General features: G+C 40.0%; 1 protein-coding gene across 1 annotated transcript in view; it reads left to right on the top strand.

The window, feature by feature from the left end:
• Nucleotides 1-23,176, top strand: part of robo2 (roundabout, axon guidance receptor, homolog 2 (Drosophila)) — a 509,120-nt gene extending 485,944 nt beyond the window's left edge. Inside the window, 8 exon segments of the mRNA XM_046862541.1 lie at nt 4,759-4,918; nt 6,541-6,804; nt 9,069-9,292; nt 17,592-17,777; nt 18,347-18,505; nt 19,716-19,979; nt 21,310-21,510; nt 22,731-23,176. Of these exon segments, the coding sequence (XP_046718497.1) occupies nt 4,759-4,918; nt 6,541-6,804; nt 9,069-9,292; nt 17,592-17,777; nt 18,347-18,505; nt 19,716-19,979; nt 21,310-21,510; nt 22,731-22,732 (1,460 nt within the window). The 3' untranslated portion in view covers nt 22,733-23,176.
• The last annotated feature ends 455 nt before the right edge of the window (nt 23,177-23,631 follow it).

The raw sequence follows: 23,631 nt of genomic DNA, 5'->3' as shown, positions 1-23,631 counted from the left end.
AAAGAATATTTTTGGATGAGTTTATCTGGAGCTTAGTGTTTAAGGCATTGGACTTTGGATCTGAAGGTCATGAGTTCAAATCCTAGCCACACCAAGCGGCTACTTCTGGGCCCCTGAGCAAGGCCCTTAACCCTTTCGCTGCTCAGATGAATGAATGAGTGAACTGTAAGTCGCTCTGGATAAGGGCATCCACCAAATGCCGTAAATGAGTACAAGTATAGAGACAGTAAGGTGCAAAAAGCATCTTAGTGATCCAAGGCGGTGATACCGTAACCACATGCATGTTAGAGTGAATGCAGAAGTGCAGGCAAAAAGTTCACCTTTTAAAATAAAAATGTTTTTAAAAACTTCCTGAACTTCCTGAAATCACACGAGGAAGAGAATCTAAACAAAAACCTGTCCCATTCCTATATTTCTACGATGTTGGACTTCTGATCAGAAGGTCATGGGTTGAAATCCCAGCACCACCAAGTTACTACTGCTGGGCCCTTGAGCAAGGCCCTCAACCCTCAACTGCTCAGCCGTGTAACTGCGAAAACTGGGGATAAGAGCATCAGCCAAATGCTGTAAATGCAAATGCAAGTGTTTTATCCAACTTAGACTGCACTGGTGGCTCAAGAGTTGAGGTTCTGGATTTTGGGTTGAAGCCCCTGCTACTTTGGGGCCCTTGAGCAAGGCCCTTGTTCTTCTGTGCTCTGGGGGGCAATGTATTATGGCTGACCTTGCACTCTGACTCCAGTGTATATGCGACAAATCAAATCTAATTGTTTTCTTTTGCCAAAACCCTGAAAAAGTCTTTAAAATCTGGTTCCTCTCAAGGTTTCTTTCTCATGTCATCTTGAATCAGACAGATTAGTATAAATTCTTCGAGTAGTAATCGTGCTTACCCATGCTTAGAGACTATACATTAAGATAAACAGAGCAGTTTGTTGAACTTTAGGTAATTCTATTGATGTAAGAACATAGTGCAGGTCAAGAAAAGTCGATTTTTTTATTCAGCATTATTTCTAACATAATCATTGCTACATTGAAAAAATAACTGTATATTCACTATATGGAGAAAAGTTCACCTGGGACACCTGATTTTTCCAATCATTCTGTTTCCACAAAGTTAGAGGAACCTAATTGTTATCCAAGTCTATTCAAGTGGAAGCATGACATTTTCCTTTCACTTGAACTTGGAGACCCAAACCTGTTCCAGCATCACAATGCACAAAGCCTGCTCCATGAAGATCTGCTCTACATGGGATGGAGTGGAAGATCTCCTGCAATAGAGCGCTGACCCTCAACCCTATTGAACAGTGAATGTGAATGCTGACTGCACCCCAGGTCTTCTCACCTCACCTACATCAGTACCTGACTTTACTCACATGCTTGTGTCTGAATGGATCTCTCAAACATCTCAATCTTATCAAATTTTAATATTTTTAAATTTTTTTAATATATATATTTAACTCCTCCCACAAATTTCCAGTGTGTAATGGAGCAGAGAAAATCGAGTTCCGCATCTCAGCTACTTTCTTTTGTCCTTATTTTTCTCTAAACGAATCAAGTAAGTATTCATAGGCAAACAAAAGTACTTTTTTTTTCAGGAAACTCAGTAAGTAGGCCAAGGATTTGAAAGCGTGAGTCACGGATTTGTTGAAAGAGCCGAGAGAGAGAAAGGCAGGGAAATGAAAGGTGAGGTGAAAACTCAGAGCTGCTGAATAGAGCTGATGGTTGAATACGTGGCACGTTCTCCTCACAAGCCCTTCCTTGTTGAAATGCATGAAATTCTCTGTTCAAACGCTTCAGACGCACAAAACGAAGTGTTTTGACACATCGCTCCTGAGAGCCTCCGTCTCGATTCAGCTCGGCTAATAAAACTCAACTTTGCGCTCGCAGACGAACTAAAGATCCGTCCTTCATTTCCAAACACTGCCCCTTTGAGTCGCAGCCTGGTGTTTGGCTTCGGAAAAGGCTTCATTCTCAGTTTATTCGCTTCCTGCCAGCACCGGCTGTAATTTCAGGCCGGGGCTGAGCTCCTCAGCAGTGTGCTGTTCACAATATTGATGTTCACCAGAGAGAGAGAGCGAGGGAGAGAGATGTGGACAGAGGAAGCGAGGCAGTGATTGAGCGATCACGCCATCTCTCCATTTATTGGCCGAAGCGGAAGATTAGGAACGATTAGGAAACTCAATTACTTCCCCCCACTTCTTCTCCTCTTCCTCCTTCACCGCGGTCACTAGTGCCTTCGGCCTGTTGCTATTTTTTATTGCTCGAAAGCTTTATTCGTCTTCGTTTGACACCTCCGGCTCAACCCCCGGACGCCAGTGGAACAAAATCGCTCAGTCAACGTGGAACTCCGCTCTCTCGGACACCATCGTTCTGGAACAGGATACGACCCAAACATCTCCTCAGATCACCTCACATCACATCACCGCATGAGAAATCGGATTTTACCCGCTCCGGATTTGATCTCTCCATCTCGCTTCTTGTTACTCTCTCCAGGCGTGAGAAAAGTATTTAAGCAAAAGTCTAAAGAAATATTACACTACACAAGCAAAAGTATAGGCACCCAATGATCAACACTCACATCACAGCCTGGGGGTTCCACGAAAATACAGAGGATGGATTTGGGCTGTAATTAATGTCAGCAGTCTACAATGGTTTAGGACCACAGGTTTTATCTCCATCACTTAACAGAAATTGACATTTGGTGCCACCCTGATGAGGAGGGATTCTCTTTTGCGTCTGGTTCCTCTCAAGGTTTCTCCACGGAGTTGGGAACTTCCCTTTGAAGGTCCACAATCTCCACACAAATCGAGCTGGAGCATTCCACATTTAGTCACCATTTGCTCTTATATTAAACTCCACTCTTCTGAGAAGATGTTCTAGATGTTGGAGATTGTTTGTGGAGATTCATTCAGCAGAAAGAGTGTTGGTAAAGTCAGGTCCTGATGTAGGTGATGTGAGGAGCATTATAGCAGCAGATCTTCCTGTAACACAGAGGCATTGTCATGCTGGAACAGATTTGGGTCTCCTAGTTTAGGAGTCTTATACAATCATGTGCCTTCAACTTTGTGGTAACAGTTTGGGTGAGGAACCACACATGGCTGGACTGACCAATCGGGTGTCCCAATACGTTTGCCATTATATATTATGCAGATTTAAGCTTGAAGTGATGAAAAAAACATAACACATTTATAACCCTAAGTTTTTCTGCATTACTGTCGATTAAACGTCAAAAAAAGTATCTACATTGAAACCTCATTTATAATTCATATATACATTTTCTTTGTTTTTTTTTTTTTTAAGATTTCATTTCTAACCCGAGTTCTGGCGTGGTACGAAACGTCTGAGCACAAAACCGCAGCGTGCAGTGGGGGAAAAAAAAGCAACCGTTTTTAGCCGCCGAGCACAAAATATAGATCGCTCTCGAAGAAGAAAGGCAGAAGATGACAGATTCCAGCGTGGTCCGTGGCCGTGCCGCGTTGCGATTTGGCTACATCAGGAAAAGCTATTTTACGCTCGAGTAGAGCCACAGGAGGAGGAACATGCAGAGTTAAGAGCTCGGGTGTAGCGCGTTAATCATTCCGCCTGATCAATCCTGCCAGTGCTGCAGCTCCAGATCTGGACGTCCAAGCGTTCACATTACAATCTGTTTAGTTCTCGGGTTCTGATCGGTCTCCCAGGGAGCAAGCGTTATTTTAAACCGCGTCTTGACAGGTTGTCGTATTGTGAAACAGTTTATCAGTGCTGTAGTCAGAGAAAAGGTCAGATGAAGGGCTGGTGCACTGTTTTTTTTTTTGCATTTCACACTCTTTTTTTATATAAAAACTACTTGAAACTAGGAGGAGAGGAGAGGAGAAGAGAGGAGATGAGAGGAGATAAGAGGAGAAAGGGGAGGTAATGAGGGGGGAAAAAGGAGAGGAGAGGAGAGGAGAGCAGAAGAGAGGAGAGGAGAGGAGAAAGGGGAGGTGAGGAGGGGGAAGAAGGAGAGGAGAGGAGGAGGAGAGAGAGGAGAGAGGAGAGGAAAGGGAGGAGAGGAGAGGAGAAGAGAGGAGAGGAGGAGAGGAGAGGAGAGGAGGAGAGGAGAGGAGAGAGGAGAGGAAAGGAGGAGAGGAGAGGAGAGGAGAGGAGGGTGAAAGGAAGGGGAATGAGGGTTAGGGAAAAACAAGAGGAGAAGAGAGGACAGAAGAGAAAGAGGAGGAGGAGAGAGAGGAAGAAGAAGAGATAAAAGAAGAGAAAATTAGAGGATATAAAAGTGAGGGTGATGATGAGATGAAAAGAGAGTGGAGAAGGAGAGAGGAAATGTGAGAAGATGAAAGTATAGCAGAAGAAAAGAGGAGTAGAGTGCATAGAGTAAAGGGAGCAGAAGAGGAGAGGATGAGCGAGGACAGAGAAATAGGAGAGGAGAGGGTGAGTGAGGACAGAGAGAGAGGAGAGGAGGAGAGGAGAGGACTGAGGAAAAGAAGAGAGCACTGAAAGAAACAAGAGGATAAATAAGAACATAGAAGGAAGAGAGCACTAAAGGAAAAAAGAGAGGATGTGAGAACAGGGACAGAGAAGAGAGGACAAAGGGGAAAAGGAGAGGAGAGGATGAGTGAGGACAGGATGAGAGCAGACAGGAGATGAGAGGAGAGGAGCTGTACCTCCTGTCTCAGGAGTGGTGTTGTGACAGAATGCTTTGAGGTGCAGATAAACTGCGGAGATGAACTGAAAGAAACTAAAAGTTCTGACGTTTTCTACTTCCACTTTTCTCCTGCTTGTCTTTAGGTGGAAAAGGAGGGAAGAAGAAAAAGACCAAAGTAGGAACCAAATCCGCGAAGACCAACGGCTCCAACTGGGCGAACGTCCCTCTCCCACCTCCTCCCATCCATCCTCTACCAGGCACCGAGCTGGAGCACTTCAGCACCGAGCACCACGACGGAGGAGGGTACGGCCCAGAGAGTTCCTCTTTCCTCTTTAGCAACACTCAGAATGACGTTCGGAGCTCAAAAATATTGGCACCCTCAGTCAAACTGTGTTAGAACCGCATTGGTTTGGAAAACATGACGTTCTTCATCTGTTACTTTGTTTCTCGTATCGACTGAAATGGGAATTTATTCTGAAGGAACCGAAAGTCACAGCTTGAAAATTTTGGAACCTGAAATGTGCAAGATTGTTTGCTATTTTTTTAAGATTTAGAATCGCATATCATAAACTCAACCTCTCCCTCGAGAGCGTTCAGAGACGTTGGGGTTTGAGTAGCGGTGTTTCAGGATGGGTTTAGCACTTCAGTCTCTTGCTCGAGATGTGCGCTCGCCTTTCGACCCCATTAATTCCCATCTCGGAGAGTCATCCGGCTTAATAGGCTATCTGGCAAATGAGGAACTCTTCTGCGCTGTAAATCTCAGTCGTGTCTTTAACGGCTTCAGATTAAAACTGTCTCCTGTCCTCTGGGCTGCGCACTGACAAATTCTTTTAATGAGTGTTTGGCTTTATGATGTGTATTAGCACAGCGTAGAGGAGCCGAGCACCAGGAAAGCCGGGACGCACTCGTTCTTCTGGGAGAGAAAGAAACGACTGGAAATGGCATGGACTCGATTGTAATATGGAAATATCAGCCTGTGTAGTGCACGTCAAGCAGCCAAGAGTTTTACTCTGCTGTTGAACTGAATGAATAAATCAGTTCTCTTGGTGGAAATGGTGCAGAGGGTTGCCAGGTTTTGGCAACAAAAAACCCACCTCTAGACAGGAATAAAAGAATGACGAACGGACGAAGTGAGCAAAGGAAGGAGTGAAGAGTTAAAGGGGGAAATGGCAAAGAACATGAAGGAAAGATGAAGGAAGAAAAAAAATGGTTTAGGGATATGTAGAATGAACGAATGCCAAAAGTAAAGAGAAGAATGAAAAGAATGAATAGCAGATGGAACGAATAAAGAAAGAAAGGAAAGAATGGATAAAGGATATAAATAGATGATGAAAGGAATGAATAAATAAAGGAGGAATGGAAACAATTAAATAAAGAAATGATTGTGGGAATCGATAAAGGAATAAACGAACGAAGAACGGCTGAGAAAGGAGGAAATGAACAAAGGAAGGATTGAGAAAATAAAGGAAGGAAAGAACAATGAGAGGAATAAACTAAAATTATAAATGACGAAAGGAAAGAATGGATATGAAGAAATGAATGACTGAATCATGAAAGGAATGAATAAATGAAGGAGGAATAAAAAAGAATGACTGTGGGGATTGGTGAAGAAATGAATGAAGGATGAAAGGAATTAATGCAGGATTAAAGGAATGCATGAAGGAATGAAGAAAAGACTACAACAAAGAAGAAAGAAAGGAATAAATAAATAAATGAATAAAGTCATGCACAAAAAAATTTAAACTTTATGAAAGAAAGAATGACAGAAAGAATGCATAAGTAAAGGATTGATAAAAAAGGATAGAATGTATAAATTAACTAATCCCGTCCAAATATTTATAGAAATACATTGTGTGTGTGTGTGTGTGTGTGTGTGTGTGTGTGTGTGTGTGTGTGTGTGTGTGTGTGTGTGTGTGTGTGTGTAGTTATGACAGTGATGGGTGGGGACACCCTCTGGCCGTACAGACATACCTGCACCAGGGGCTGGAGGATGAGCTGGAGGAAGAGGAGGAGCGTGTACCAACTCCGCCCATCAGGGGCGTGGCTTCATCTCCTGCAGCCATGTCGTTCGGGAAGCAGTCCACGGCCACGCTAACTCCGTCCCCTCGAGACGAGACGCAGCCCATGCTGCATACACATCTGGACGAGCTCGCCCGCCAGTACCAGCTGGACATGGCCAAGCAAACGTGGTGAGGAGCATCATGGGATGCGTCTGGGTTTTTCTCCACAACCTGCAACAGAATAGATCCTAATGGTTTCACCTCAGTGTTACAGAAAATCAGCATAAAACCTCCTGAACATCCTTTGTTTTCTTTTTCCATCCTTTATTTTCTTTTTCCATCCTTTATTTTCTTTTTCCATCCTTTATTTTCCTCCATTTATTTCCCCATCGCTTTCCATCATTTGATTTCTTTTTCTTTCTTTCTTTCTTTCTTTCTTTCTTTCTTTCTTTCTTTCTTTCTTTCTTTCTTTCTTTCTTTCTTTCTTTCTTTCTTTCTTTCTATCATTTGATATTCTTTCTTTCTTCTTTCTTTCTTTCTTTCTTTCTTTCTTTCTTTCTATCATTTGATTTTCTTTCTTTCTTTCTTTCTTTCTTTCTTTCTTTCTTTCTTTCTTTCTTTCTTTCTTTCTTTCTTTCTTTCTTTCTTTCTTTCTTTCTATCATTTGATATTCTTTCTTTCTTTCTTTCTTTCTCTTTCTTTCTTTCTTTCTTTCTTTCTTTCTATCATTTGATTTTCTTTTCTTTCTTTCTTTCTTTCTTTCTTTCTTTCTTTCTTTCTTTCTTTCTTTCTTTCTTTCTTTCTTTCTTTCTTTCTTTCTTTCTATCATTTGATATTCTTTCTTTCTTTCTTTCTTTCTTTCTTTCTCTCTTTCTTTCTTTCTTTTTTCTTTCTTTCTTTCTTTCTTTCTATCATTTGATTTTCTTTTTCTTACTTTCTTTCTTTTGTTCTTCTTTCTTTCTTTCTTTCTTTCTTTCTTTCTTTCTTTCTTTCTTTCTTTCTTTCTTTCTATCATTTGATTTTCTTTCTAGCTTTTTCTTTCTTTCTTTCTTTCTTTCTTTCTTTCTTTCTTTCTTTCTTTCTTTCTTTCTTTCTTTCTTTTTCTTTCTTTCTTTCTTTCTTTCTTTCTTTCTTTCTTTCTTTCTATCATTTGATTTTCTTTCTTTCTTTCCCATAATTTTCTTATCTTCTTTCTATCAGGTTTTCATGTTTTTTTTATTATTCCGATTCTTCACATTTCTTAAAAAAAGTCTGTTCTTTCCTTTTAAGTCATTTTTCCTGTTCTTCTTTCTGTCCTATTTGTTCTCTTTCAAGTTCTCTTTGTTTTTCTTTCCTTCTTTCCTCCTGTCTAATTTACTTACTTGCTCTTTTATGTCTTTCCACATTGTTGTTTTTTTCTTAATTCATTTTCCTCCTTGTTTTTATTTTCACTTCAATCTCCATTGATTCTTTTATGTATGTTGTGTATGTATTGAATCCACTTTCCTTCCTTCTTTCCTTCTTTTATTTTTTCCCCTCTCTCCCTGTACAGTATAGATAGGAATAGCATGCTGAAATGAAATATAAACTCATTGCAGACTGTAATTTATATAAAAAAGTTCTTTAGATGTATAAATATAAATCTCACCCAGCCACATGACCACAACATTTAACTTCCTGGCAAAACCAATTAATCACAAAATGCTCTGGTTCGAGTTTTTTCTTTAGACCTGAAGGAAAAAAAAGAAAAGGGCCTGAATTAATGCTAAAGCCCTGTTTAACGCGTCCGCTGGTGCATGCCGGCAAGAGCAGAGGAACTATTCCTTCTTTTCTGGCTTTCATGCAAAGCAAATGAGCCACATGCGTCATCCTGTAACTCAGTTATGAGAACTGGCACATGTTCATTTCTGCACTCCCTCACGGGGAACAGGCTCTACTCGTCAAGAAGGAAATGTCATGTAACTTGAGTAATGACTACGTCGCTTCAAGTAAATCTTTGACAACAGGGAAGAGCCCATTATTATATCCAAATCCAGGCATCAGGAAGGATGCTCACATTGACGCTCGCGTACACACTAACACGTGCGCGCTGGGCCTGTCAGCAGACCTGGCTGTTTAGAAGGTGACAGCTACGGTGCGTGGAATGCCTGCGGAGCTCGGTATTGTGTCCTCCTCAGCTGCAATTAGCGGGGTCGTTGTGTTAGCATGCAGAACGTGGCGACGTTGAATTAGCCGAATTGTCCCGATTCGTCTAAAGCTTGACGTAGAGTGTTCCAGGAATTGCACATTTGCAATGACAGATACCTCCTCCTCAACATGTTTCCCATTCATCTCACTGCGTCTCTTGACACCTTTTGTCTCTGGCTGACATCCTGTCTGAGCCCCCACTCAAATATGGAAATGTCTGAGCTTAGCTTGATGTGTGTGTGTGTGTGTGTGTGTGTGTGTTTGCTGATGTGTTTAATTTTCCACAGGCACATGCAGGGAGGCTCGTTTCCACCTCAGGCCCCTGCTCCTCCTGTGGGCTACATGTCCAGCACCCTCATGTCTGACATTGAGACAGATCTCCCTGACGAAGATGAGGAGGAGGAGGAGGAGGACGAGGAGGATGAAGGTTATGAGATGTCACCACCGCCGCTCCGGGGCATGGAGACCACACCGGGATCCAGCATGGACAACTTAGACAGCTCGGTAACAGGTGAGGGTCACCGTCTGCTCCGTGATGCTGTGATGCAGAGAGAGTTTCACAACAGTTGGAATATTCGAGGAAAGTAAACCCTTAATGACAGCACAGAAGTGTGTAGCAACAGTTTTCATTGTTTGAATATTATGTGGCAAAATGCCATTACATGGCATAAAAATCACAGTGAAGTGAAGTATAACACTTGTGACTCATAGTATAGAATCAGAATCAGGTTTATTGGCCAAGTGTTTTGACACACACAAGGAATCTGGTTCCAGCTGTTGGTGAAAGTACAGACATAAATACCACAATACATGGACTATACAAGACCAAACAGACGATACGATACAATATGAGTAGGTATATGAAATGGAATGGAATGAAATGATATAGTATAGTAAAGTGCAGTGTTTTATAGTACTGTACTACATTACAGTGCAATTTAGTGCACTATACAATAACATACTGTAATATACAGTATACAGCAGTATATCACTTTACAATGTACTATACAATACAATTCTGCTACATACTGTAATGCACTGTACGTTACCACACACTGTAGTGCAGTATGGTGCAGCGCAGTATTATGTTGTATATTATATATACTGTGTATACAATATATGTACATAATACCCAAATACTGCATTATACAATACTATACAATAGTATAGTGCAGTACATAACAGTATTGTATAGTATGTGAATTGTAGTGCAGTATACTAAACTATACCGTGTGTTAGTCTATCATACATGTATGTGTAATGTTTTATTGTATATATAAAGTAGCACCACTGCATATTACACAATACTGATTGTGTAATATATGTGAATACTGACAATATATATATATACAGTATATATATCAGTATCTACATTTATGATAGACTAACACACGGTATAGTTTAGTATACTGCACTACAATTTACATACTATATATATACTATATATATATATATATATATATATATATATATATATATATATATATATATATAGTAATCAACCAAAAACGTATAGGGGATGTTTTTATGGAGTTGTTGAAAGAATGAAATGTATTAATAAAAATATAATTAATTAATTATAAAATAAAGTCAAATATTAATACAGTACTGGATACACTATAACTACTGTTTTATGGTATAACTACTGTTTAATACTTTGTTTGTCAAATTCAATACTGCAGTTGTACTAAAGTATTTTACAGTAGTATTACGTGGGTATATTATACTTTACACTATACAGTAGTATACTGCACTACACTATACTTTACTATACCCATACTATACTATACTGTGTGGTATACAGTATATAATGCTGTGCATTGTTGTACGGTAAAAGTATATATAGTATGTAAATCCATAAATCATAAATTTGTGATAATACAGGATATGTTTATGCTTTTTTCTGACACTATGACATTACTATATGAATACTATAGTGCAGTTTTCGGCTTCTCTAGTGTTCAGTGGTCTGCAGTGGAACAGCATTGCATTATACTATGGTGTACTATGATCCTACTATAGTATGGCTTTAGTACGGCACACTGTGGTTTTCCTATATTGTAATACTATAGTGTTATTACACTACAGTATACTATAGAGGTCTGCCATGGTTTCACTACAGCATGTTGCACCTACAGTATATAACAATACGATGGATCTATTTTAGGGTGCTATGGTACTATATTGCGATTTTAATATATAATTACTATATTATAGTTTTATTACACACATACAATACTGTTTAGATTTTGGTATATTATTATTTTACTATAGTACATAATAATAAGTTAATAAAATACTATAATCTACAGGTAAACTATGATGTAATGGCGTTTGTAAAATCCTGTTTAAGCGCACATGCTTATCCTGTTATAAAAGTGGCAGTAGCTCACAGTCTCACTCCACCAGAGGCATAACTGTTTAATTTGTTTTTTTATCACTGCCATCTTTTCCCAATTTTAAGCAGTTTAATTCAGTACAATTCCTTTGCTGGACTCCAGCATGAATTTGGACAAAAGAGAAAAATCTAACTGACCTTCAGATTTAGGTGGGAGAAAAAAAAAGTCCATTATGCATCAGCTCCTTCTGTGAGGGAGATCACAGGACCCTTATCCAACCGCAGATCAAATTTCAGCTCCAACCCACATGCGGGTCAGAGATAAAAACAACGGAAATAACAGCTCGCCAATGATTCCGAATCTAAAAGCGACAAATTTCATCTTATCGCTTTCTGGGTGCTTTAGCAATGTTTACCAGAAAGATGTGTAAGAATATTTGAGCATATTTATTAACATGTAGCATTTAATTGGAAATTTACTTTTTTTTCCCTATTTCCTGAAATCGGGTTAAATCCAACAAAATCATCTTTGTGAATGCACACACTATATTTCCAAAAGTATTGGCTCACCTGACCTTTCCTGCTACATGTGGTTCTTTTCCAAACTGTTACCACAAAACTGGAGGCACTCAATCGTGGAGGGAGGTGGTAGCTCAGTGGTTAAGGCATTGGGCTTTGGATCTGAATATCACAGGTTCAAATCCCACCACCACCAAGCTGCCACTGCTGGGCCCTTGAGCAAAGCCCTGTAAGTCGCTCTGGATAAGGGTGTCTGCCAAATGCCACAAATGTAAATGTAAATGTAAATCGTACAGGACGTCTTTAGATGGCGCTGTAATAAATATTTCACTTGAACTTGAAAACCCAAAACCTTTCCAGCATGGCTATGCCCCTGTGCACAAATTGAGCTCCTTGGAGATCTGGTTTACATGCTTTGGAGAAGAAGATCTTGAGTGCTATAGAGCTCTGATCTCATCACTACTGAACATCTTCGGGATGAATGTGAACGCTTACTGCACCCCAGGTCTCCTCACCTACATCAGTACCTGCCTTTCGTAATTCCCTTGTGGATGATAAACACAAATATCCATAAGCTCATTCCAAAATCTAGTGGAACATCTTCCCAGAAGAGTGGAGAGAATTATAAGAGCACATTGGGACTAAATGTGGAAGCAAAGCTCAGAAACCACATACCGTACTTATGACCAGGTGGAAATATAGTGTGTATATAATTATATATATATAAGCTCACCTCGCAAACGAGCATTCGATTTTAAATTGAGTTTGTTCTGGAAGTTGTTCAGGGCCGAGCATTAGCGAAGTAAAATTAATTGAGAAGAGATAAAGCAGAAAAGTCCATGAATTTTAAAAAAGGTTATGAAATTGGGTGGAAGACAGAGAGAGAGAAAAAAAACAGGACGGTAATGAAAGTGAGAAAAAGAGAGAGAGAGAAATCAAGCAAAAGAAAGAAAGAGAAACTGGAACTACATTTTAACATTTATATTGGCACCCTGAACAAAAAAAAGAAACCGATCATCATTTTATTTTTTTTTTTCCCCGTTCCATCTAGAAAGAGCCATTTCCATTTTTACGGCGCATTGAAAAGGTTTTATGAGCCGTCTGTCATAGTGGACACGTGAAGGGTATGACATCGTGGAGGGGACTGGAAACAAAGAGTCTCTGATCACAGGAAAAAGAGGGTTAAAAAAAAAAAAAACGTGAAATATATATATACATTTTGTCAAAATGGCTGACACACCTCGTGCATTTTTTTCCTTGCCTTGGTGTATGTAATTTTCCGGACTGTTACCCTTTTGTCTGAGGTATTTGATATCAGGGAACACCTCCCAAGATCAGAGTGCGGATATCAGATTTTTAAAAATGAAGAATGGAATGAAACACTAAGAAAGGTGAAGGTATAGAGAGAGTGTCAGGGAGTGTGAAAGAAAGAATGCATGAGTGCTATGTAAATGGGGAGAGGGATAGAAAAAAAGACAGAGAAATTGTGAGCTTGAGCTGGAGAGCTCGGTGGAGCTACGAGCTCTTGTGATGGAGCGGTAGCTTTGCTAGCTTTGACACCCCTCTGTGCTGATATATTTAGTGGAATAGAAGGTGAAGGCCTCGACCTAATCTACTGCATCTCCCTGCCACTGTGTTATTCTGCAAACACCACTATTTCCTTTTATCTCTGCGCCAGGCTGCCTCACTCCCACTGCTCCTGACAGACGGAGAAAGAGATCACAGCTACTTTTCTTTTCTGGTAAAGGTGTTGGAAACATGCTTCTGCTGAGGGAAAAAAGGGAATAAACGTGTGTACGGATAAACAATAGGATTTGAGAAATTGTTTCATCAGGGGAATGCAAAGTAGAGCTATTTCGTATAATTCGCTATAGCTTTATGCTAGCTTACGTTACAATATGTTTTTGCTAAGGTACAGCAGCAATGGCAGCTTAGCGGTGGTGGGATTTGAACTTGTGATCTTCTAATCAGACGTCCAAAAGCAACTGAGCTCCCTACCTATATAATATTACTCAGGGAGGTGGCTCAGTGGTTAAGGCTCTGAAATATGTATTGAAGGGTCAAGCCTCAGTATCGCTTGGGGCCCTTGAGCAAGGTTTTTACATGGTTCTCACACTTATTGTGGTACAGCATGGTTTAAATGATCGATTTTACTATTTAATTTGACTATTTTAGAGCTATAATATGACACACTATAGTTCTGTTTTATTGTTCTATACTTTTGGAGACAAGGTGAGGAAGGTGAGATTGAGATGGTTTGGACATGTGCAGAGGAGGGACATGGGGTATATCGGTAGGAGAATGCTGAGGATGGAGACACCAGGAAGGAGGAAAAGAGGAAGGCCAAGTAGGAGGTTTATGGATGTGGTGAGGGAAGACATGCAGGTAGTTGGTGTGAAAGAGGCAGATGTAGAGGACAGGGTGGTATGGAGACGGATGATCCGCTGTGGCGCCCCCTAACGGGAGCAGCCGAAAGACATACTGCACTATGACACACTTTGGTTATTTTCAATTCCTCGATATTGATTTGCTATGTATTATAAAAAGAAAATGTATACTATAAAATACTTTTTATATTATTCAATCCTATTTAATACTCATACTTGTTTGTCTGTTTTGTCTTGTATAGTCCAAGCCAAATAGTTTTATTTATGTCTGTACTTTTGAGAGTCACTAACAGCTGGAACCAAATTCCTTGTGTGTTAACACACTTGGGCAATAAACCCAATTCTGATTTTTTCATTTGCCACCTTCGTGTCATTCATAAAAAGGTGAATTTGCACGAGCGGCCTCGAATGTGCTCGGTTCCGTCTGAGGAATCCTGTGGCGCCTGCGCTTTACGAGCTTTGTAGCGTCTCCCAAACTGCTGCGCTTGACCACGCTCACATAAACAAGGTCGCGTGACCCAAAAGCGACCGGATACGTCGGCTCATCGAGGAGAATAATTACGATGCTTAACGATATGCATACGACGGGCAAGAGCCGGTATAAATCAGATTTAGTAGTAGCGAGGTGCTGGATGGCTTTTATGACCCAGATAACACGGCTTAGCCGAGCTCAAGATATTAACCATGCATTGCCGGGATGTGAAAGCAATGCTTCTGAATCGTTGGATGAAATGTTTCTCACTTATACATATTTTTTGAAAATCATTAATGTACTGTATGGGAATGTAATGTATAACTCATACATCAGTACCTGGTTTTACTGACACCCTTGTGGCTGTATGAACAGATATTTCTGCAAACCTACTCCAAAATCTGGTTGAATATGGTCCCAGAAGAGTGGAGGTGTTATTACCAGACTGCATAGGATGTGTGAAAAGCCTATATCAATCTTCTGGTTAGGTGTTATTAATGGGAATATCAATCGTATAGTAAGGCCTTTATTGGAAAATAACTTCGGGGTGGTATCAGTAATTCCGTCTTGCCATATTTGTGAGGAAACGTTTTAGAAATAACGTTCCAAATGTTCCATTAGCAGTCGATTTGTTTCTGTTTCTGTTTGCTGCTGTTGTTTTCAGACTCTAACCTCGTTTCCACTCTAACAGAAACGAGTGCGACACAGTACTTCGGAAATGCATTTAGCTGAATCTCTATTAGTCATGACATCCTCTCGGAGGGTGTGTTAGTGGAGTGTGGGCTTTCATCGGGCTGCACTCTGTCTGTGTGAGTTTTTTTTTTTTTTTCTGTGGAGTCTGTCCTTCTGATGTGGAGTAGCGTAGGGCCTCGGTACAGCACACTTTGGCACCACACCTCATTCATTAAATTCACTGTTGCTTTGTTGAAAGATGGGCTCAGGGGAAGCAATGATGGGTTTTTTTTGGTAGCGAAACAAAGCTATGTGTCGTTTCAGAGCAGAGACAGGAGGTGATTTAGCTTTCAGAAAGGACAAGAAAGCTTTTTTTTCCCCCCTTTTCTTAGTGCTGGTGCAATTTTCTAAACAATGTTCTCCTTTGCGCTATTTCCAAAAAGGATTTTGTACGAAATGATAAAGATAATATATTAAATTGTATATATATATATATATATATATATATATATATATATATATATATATATATATATATATATATGCTTATATGCTCCAAAAATATATATAATCTCACTTTAGAAGTCTTATTTGTTTTAGCTTCTAGAAAATAGGCTGGTGTGCTGTTGCTTGTCCGCTTGTGCCAATTTTCCTTCCTGAGTTGGATTTTGGGTTTAAATATAAGATTGTTGCACCCATTGAATGAAAAATGTTCACTGGGGGATGAGTCAGTTTAGATAGTGATAGTTCCAAATAGGATCGTTTGGTCATTTACTCTTTAATCAAACTCAGAATTGGATTAGTTTAGTCTGATTATCTTGAGATGTAGGTATATACTGTGTATTAACGATGTGCATCTCCATAACTGAGGCCAATGCGTAGCCAGCGATACACACGAATCAGCTACCGATGCAATTTGATACGTTTCACCCCTATTACATCGATTACGATGCAGTGCAATCTGATTCAACAAAAAAATATGATGCTCTGCAATTTATTACAGTACAAATAAATCATCAATTTACTTAATCGCCTTCTGACTTATAACGCATGGCCCTTTGACAAACAGTGCAAAAAAAAAGATTAAATAAAAGCAGACGTTATTTTTCTGTTCTGTATCCAGGAAGACACAGCTCTACCTCTGCCATGTTAATCTGTATTCTATGTGACTCTCAGGACACGCCTCAGTCTCCATAGTGTTGTGATACGTCATATTCACGTAGCAGCAGCGGTGCTGAGAGAACGTGCTCGAGAAACAGCTTAGCGACAATTAATCAAAATATTGGTCACGAATTATTGGTCACTTTTAAAAATAATAAATGTGTAGCGCATCTACTAATAATTATATATATAAATAATTAAAAATAGGGTTTTTTTACCGATGCAAATATAGTAAATATAATAATAATACGATGTTTCTCGATACAAGTGCCATATTGTATCCGACGCACACTTTTTAAATCAATGCATCACAACGTTAACTTTTATGTCTTACCACACCTACTGTGTTTATATACAAACATATACGGTAATCCCACGCTTTACCGCAGTTTGAATCTGGCGCCTCCCCTGGTTTATCACGGAATTGCGTTTGCCACATAACTAATAAGTTTGGCTGATTTTCCAGGTCTCTTGCGGAGAGCACGATAGACCAAAACACTTATAGTGAATTGTTTTTATGGAATTTTATGTTGAAATAATAACGGTTATTTATAAAAATATAATTATTAATTATAAAATGAAGTTAAATGTTAATACAATACAGTACTGTTTTGTATAATTTTTGGGGTGGCGTCCGTTTTTACGGTTTTGCGTTTTATCGCGGGCGCTTTTGGAACGTAAGAATCACAATAATCGGGGGATTACTGTATACATGTAATTGTACTGACCTGCTACCTCACCTCGTAACATAATGCTTCAAGATTTTATCGTACAGAAAATATTATAGACGAAACTCCATAAAATAAATGCAAATGTCTGTCTATTTTTTAATGTTTTGATTAAGCAACCCATTACAGCAGTTTACTAATCAAACCGATAAGCATAAAAACATATATAGATTTTCATGAAACTCTCTCTCTATCTGAAATAATGTCTCTAGTCCTGTAGCTACAGGAGCTTCTGAATTCCAGCAGATGTTTTTAGGTATTAAATGATATCAATGAATCTGCTTGAACGAAGGAAAATCAACAGAAGAGCTGTTACAGGATGATTTACCAGTTGATGAGTGATGACCTTTGGTCTACAAACTATTTAGCAACATGTATTTGAGCAACCATTACTTTTGGTACATACAGTATGAATAAAATTCTTGATTTTGACTCAGAACTGGCCAGTGTTCACACGCTCAGACTCTGTTTCTCCATTCCTGGAAAAAGTGAGTAAGTATGATAAACGTGTTCATTGCGGCTGCTGCTTGTAGGCTCCATGGTGAACGGGTGGGGCTCGGCATCGGAGGAAGATGACCGGCCCTTTTCCAGCCACAGGTCCAGTGCGGGGAGCTCCTCCGACGGCTCCCTGTTTACCCACTGCAGCTTTGCCCGTGCGCTGGCAGCCGCTGCCGATAAAGCAGGCTACCGCCTGGATGGCACCAGCCTCACCAAGAGAGGTTTGTCTGTCTGTCTGTGGTGGAGGGAAATGCCCGGATTTGATCCATTTCATAAAGACAGCTCTGTCTTCCTTGTCTTTCCTCACTGGCTGTTGCTTCGATTCATCGCTCTGCTATGGGTTTGAAATTTTTCCGATTCGTGCCTAGTGAATTGGTGATGGTACTAACACACTGATTAATGCTGCAGTCATATCTGAAGTGTGTTTAAAGCTGACCTCTGGGAGATGAGCATGGCACAAGTGGGTGACATTAACAAAATTGGACATTAAATGGGATTGGTTTGCTATTCTTTTCGTAGCTGCTTGACTTGGCTCTTGACAATGGCCGCCCTGATGATAATCACTTCTTCCATGACGTCCATTTCATCTTCTTAAAAGCGCCATGTATTTTCTTGTTTTTGTTTATTGTTCCCTCTTGCTACGAACTATCAAGGATGGCGATTGATCCTGATAGTTCTCATTTTTCTGATTCTTGCTGAACAAACTCTTGCTCATGGCTCTTCATGTATAACATTAGACCTTACATAAAAACGTCACAATTCGAACCCCGGTTCTGTTCTCCTCCTACAGATCAATGCCTGGCTCTGAGAAATCGTCCTGCCAGTCCCTTCTCTACAGACGGCAGCACTATGGGGAGTCACAGCCTCGGACACCAACGGGCAGCACGGCCCACTCGCAAAAACAGAGGAGCAGGTACGGCTGTGCACCGCCGGGACGCTAGTGCTGATGGTAAGACGTGACATCGAACCACTTTTGCAGGGTTTGACTCAGCAGTGTAGCCTGGAATGATGCTAAATGCAAAAGTTAAACACTGTGCAGGAGAAGAAGTGGTGTTCCAAATTTCAATTCTTTATTATTAGAGAATAAATGAAACATGTTTACTAGTTTAGTTGCTGAATACTGGGGAAAGTATATATCCAGGAGTATATTCTGTAAATGTGTTTATAGATCTAAAAAATATCTTTATTATTATATTATTATTTTTTAATGCTGCTGATTTGGGAAGAAAATCAAGATAGTCTAGCATCTTTATTGGAATTCAGCTTGGAAATCAAAAACATTTTTTTTAATAACCCACTGGAATAAAACTTTTTTTTTTTTTAACAAATAGGTTTGTTTTTCCAATATTTATTTTCTGAAACTCTTATTTACTCAAGATATGAGAAATAAAATTTATAAAATATTTCTTTTTACAACTTTATGATTAACAGTATATTTTTGGAGAATTCTGATCAGTTTTTTACATGTATTAATTTATTTGTTTGTTTATTTTATTGGGTTTTATTGCCTTACCCCAATCCTAACTATGAGATTAAACCAGATACCAAAGTTTAAACCATCTGTGGCATCTTATTGGTTAAGGACATTGGACTTCATCAGAATTTTGTAGGTTAAAATCCCAGCACCACAAAGAGGGATCTGAACTCATGACCTTCTGAAAAAATCCATTGTCCTTAACCAACCCTGACTGTGGCATCTTGGTGGTGCTGGGATTTGAACTCATGACCTTCTGATAAAGTCTAAAGTCCTTAACCTATAAAATTTCATAGCCTAACTCTCAAGTTGTATAAGATGAGATAATTGTAGGGCTTCAGCAAAAAACGGTAAACATAAAGTTCACTAAAGCGTCAAAGGAACAGATTTTAAGTGATAAATAAACATAAATAAACATAATATAGTATATATTCAAACTCATTGACTTAGATTTTTGGTGTGTAAAATGTGAGTGTGCTCATTATTTCTCAGTTTATTTACAGTGCTAGTAACCTCATGCCATCATTTCATAAAACAGAGATGAAAAAAAACTTAATTTGAAGTTAATTTCAACAAAATGGCCACCCAGATAAGCTTAAATACCTGGCACTGCTTTTGGTTAAACTTGTAAAGTGTGCATGCTAACACCCTGCTATTGCTGTACTGTGTGTGTGTGTTATATCAGACCTACCTCCACCTCCAGAGCCACCACCGTGCCAGGGTCTGCGCGTCCAGGGCCAGAGGAGCGCAGGTAACATGGGCAGCCCTGGCGAACGCAAGGCCGCGTCTCTCGAGAGGCAGTATTTGGGGGGCCGGGACGAGGTGAAGAGCTCTCTGGAGAGGCAGACCCGTACATCTCTGGAGCGCCACAGACACGGGCAAGAAAGACTCGGCTATATGGAGAGAGCAGACGAGGCCAGGAGAGCACAGAGGAACGGTCCTTCTTCAGGTATAAACAGAAATTAGATTTTTAAACGCTACATTCTGCACATGTAAAGCCGTGAAACGTCTGCAGAAAAAAGTGCGTTATAGGTTCCGTTATTGCAGCAATAAAAATAAATTTCTATTGAAGCTGATAAGATTTTACTGTGTAGACATGAAATTTATCTAAGAATCCCTAAATTTTGTTTTTGTCAACATTTTGGATGAAAACATAATGGCAAAAGCTTTAATTGTAGGAAGTGGGGAGTCACATAGTTGACTTGTCAGAGACAGGAAAAATGGGAAGGTGTAAAAACCTGAGTGGCTTTAAAAAGGCCCAAGATGAAGCCCTAAAAAAGGGCCCCAACAGAGCTCAGGCAGTGCCCAGGTGAGCCGAGACAGGGATCAGACAGAGTCCAGAGAGCCCAGACAGAGCTCAATCAGTGCCCAAATAAAGCCCAGACAGGGCTCAGACAGAGTCCAGAGAGCCCAGACAGAGCTCAAACATTACCCAGATAGAGCCCAGACAGGGCTTGGACAGAGTCCAGTGAGCCCAGACACAGAGCTCAAACAGTGCCCAGATAGAGCCCAGACAGGGCTCAGACAGAGTCTAACACTAAACACTAGAAAACTTAGTTTGGTTTAAACAGACTATAAAAGTTTTCTTTTGAACTTCCCTGAAAACGAAAGCTGGAAATGTCAAAACTCGTGATTTACGAATTTCTACATCTCCATTAAGAACAAAATAATGAACAGAATAATTGCCATTGTCAATGATTCAAATTCTCGCCATTGTTCGTCGGAGACTCGGATCTATTCAAACGTCACGGCTGCACAATTGATGCCATCGTTCTGCTTGAGTTTTTTTCTAGGAGCGCCATCAGTTTTTCTGCGTTGTGTAGGGTTCAGAGCCTGGAGCTAATCGAGCGAGTTATGAGCGAGTCGTCAATGTTCAGGGCGAAAAAATTCAAACTTTCTACCTAAGTATGATCGCTGGGAGATCGTCAACTCCAGATGTGACCCCGGTGTTCAATTAGCGAGCCTGCTGTGAGGACAAAGGGCCTGTAGACTAACTTCTTGCCTCCAGCTGCAGGCAAAATTGGAGGCACAGAGCAGATGTGTTGTAATCATTTCACACACATGGACCAGCCTCCTCAGTCGTCTCTGAGATCATTAAGAGCAAGCTCTTTAAAGGTCAGATGAAGTCAGTAGTCATGGCTGGCTTCTTCAGCTTCTGGTAACAAGTCTAACAAGGTCTCCTGCTGGTGTTGCATGAAGAGCCTGGTGATTTTACTTGTTTCTCATGACGTAATTTTTTTTTCCTTTTTTTTGTTTTCTGTATGCATGTTGTTGTCCAGAAGAGGCCATGCCGCCCTATAGCAAACCATCGTTCCCATCCCCAGGGGGTCACAGTTCATCTGGAACCACGTCCTCTAAAGGATCGACGGGCCCTCGTAAAGGAGACGGGTCACGAGGTCAGCACCAGCGCTCCAACACCGAGCACAGCGAGTCCGGCTACATCGGGAACAATGGCCAGGGACAGTACTCCGGAGATTTATGTAAGTCTCTATAATTCACTCTGTACATCACCTTTATAATATTTCTTTCTATATTACATCACAGTAACAAATCACATCAGATTTTTAATAAAAGGCTCGCTCCGTTAGGGATCGCTTTATATAGCATATATAGAGTCCTGGACAGTGGACGCTACTTAGAAAAAGATAAGCAAAAATCAATCGATAATATAATACCTACCTACCTATTTACCTACCTACCTACCTACCTACCTACCTACCGTATTTTTCGGACTATAAGCCGCTACTTTTTTCCCACAACAACAACGGCTAATTTATGGATTTTTCCTGGGTTTTTCCCGGTTTTACAAACTTCAAGCCAAAAAACTGAGCGACATAACATTAGACCAATTAAATTTCCAAACGAAAACGAAAAACCGCAAATCACCTGTGTTCTGAGCTGCACGGTATCGGGAGAAAAAACTTCCACCGGTAGTGATTTTTAAACGCATGACGATGCCAAAAGAAAAACTCTCGAGAGAAATAGTTGTGAAAGGAAGGAGGAAGACAGTAAACAATGACTTTCTTGGTCGGCTACTGTTTAGATACAAGCCGTTGTAACGCGTTGTATCAGGGTGAAGGGAGAGCTCGCTAACTCCAGTTGCAACAGAAATCATATAAGCACAGACAGGTTTCCAAAACTCGTGTTTTTTTATTTTTCTTGGCAACAGCGTTACAGGTTAGTCAAAGAAACTTAGAAATGAGCATCAGAAAATAATAAGGACATATTCCTCGGTCTTGCACACATGCAGTAATACCGGAAAAATGCGGCGGCAGGTTATTCCCAAAATGCCACTCTGCTCTTAAAGGAGCCACAACATATTTTACCCGTTACACCGTGTTACAGACACTGTCTTTCATTAAAGCCTGTGTAAAGTTCATTAGTTTCAGTGTAGGCGGCTTATAGACAGGTGCGGCTTATTTATGTTCAAAATAAAAATCTTTGTCAAATTCAGTGGGAGCGGCTTATATTTGGGTGCGCTTAATAGTCCGGAAATTACGGTATCTTACCCACTCAAAATCACCCAAAAAGATTATCAAAAATCAATCAATAATATAATACCTACCTACCTACCTACCTACCTTACCCACAAACAAAAAGATTAGCATAAATCAATCAAGAATATATGTCTGTCTGTCCGTCCGTTTATTTTATTCATTTATCCATCTATCTAACTGGGTTTGTTTTGTGTTTCTGACAGAGTGAGATGCTGTTGAATAAAGGCTGGTATTTAAAAATTTAAGAAAAAAGAAAACATTTTTCCCCACCCTGGAATTGCCTCGGAGATCCGCTCTTACACCGGATGAAACAGACTCGCACATGGCGTCATATGGAAGAACCGATCCCGCAGAAGGTGAAGACGGAATCGACGTTATTGTAAATGTGATGTAAAGACAGACAGTCCCGCCATGTAGATTTTTTATGTTTTCTCCTGTCCTTTTTTCGAAGAGCAAAATGAAACACTTTCAAACACTTCAATACTGACAGTCATTCATCTCCAAGAAGAAGAAGAAGAAGAAGAAGAAAAAACTAGGATGAATCTTGTTTCGAGTCCTTTAGTAAACTGGAGGGGGGAGGGGCACAAATTTTCCTGTAAATATATACAAAAAAGAAATTCGTAAAAAAAAAAAAAAAAACGTTATTGCATCACTATGCAAGCCGGATTCCGTTTGCTCACTTCCTTCAATTCTTCTTCGTTTGTATTATATGTGAATTGAAATTGAAATTGAATTGAAATAATTTTTGGCAAGCTGTGGTGCCATACAGAGAGTTCATGGAATTCTTCATCCATCCATTTTTTGTTTTGTTTCGTCGTTGTAAGATTTTGTTTTTTGCACTGCGATTTTGGTAAAAAAAGCACAAAAAAACATGGCTCCCGCTGACATGAAGCACCGGGGGAGAGGAGATTTTATGACGAGGAGTTTGCTGTACTGTAACTAGAGAAAATTATATAGCCATGTACAGAGATATATTAAAGCATGCCTGTGTGTTCAGTGCAGGATTTGTCGAGCTAAGAGGCTAAGAGTTGCACACTTTGGGATGTTTGTTGCAGCAAAGGGATTCACGGAGGGACAGAAAATATGTTCGAAAAAAACACGTGT

The sequence above is a fragment of the Silurus meridionalis genome, chromosome 12 (assembly GCF_014805685.1).
Source record: "Silurus meridionalis isolate SWU-2019-XX chromosome 12, ASM1480568v1, whole genome shotgun sequence".
Lineage (NCBI taxonomy): Eukaryota > Metazoa > Chordata > Actinopteri > Siluriformes > Siluridae > Silurus > Silurus meridionalis.
Note: the sequence above shows the minus strand (reverse complement) of the source record. Positions and strands in the feature narration are given on the sequence as shown.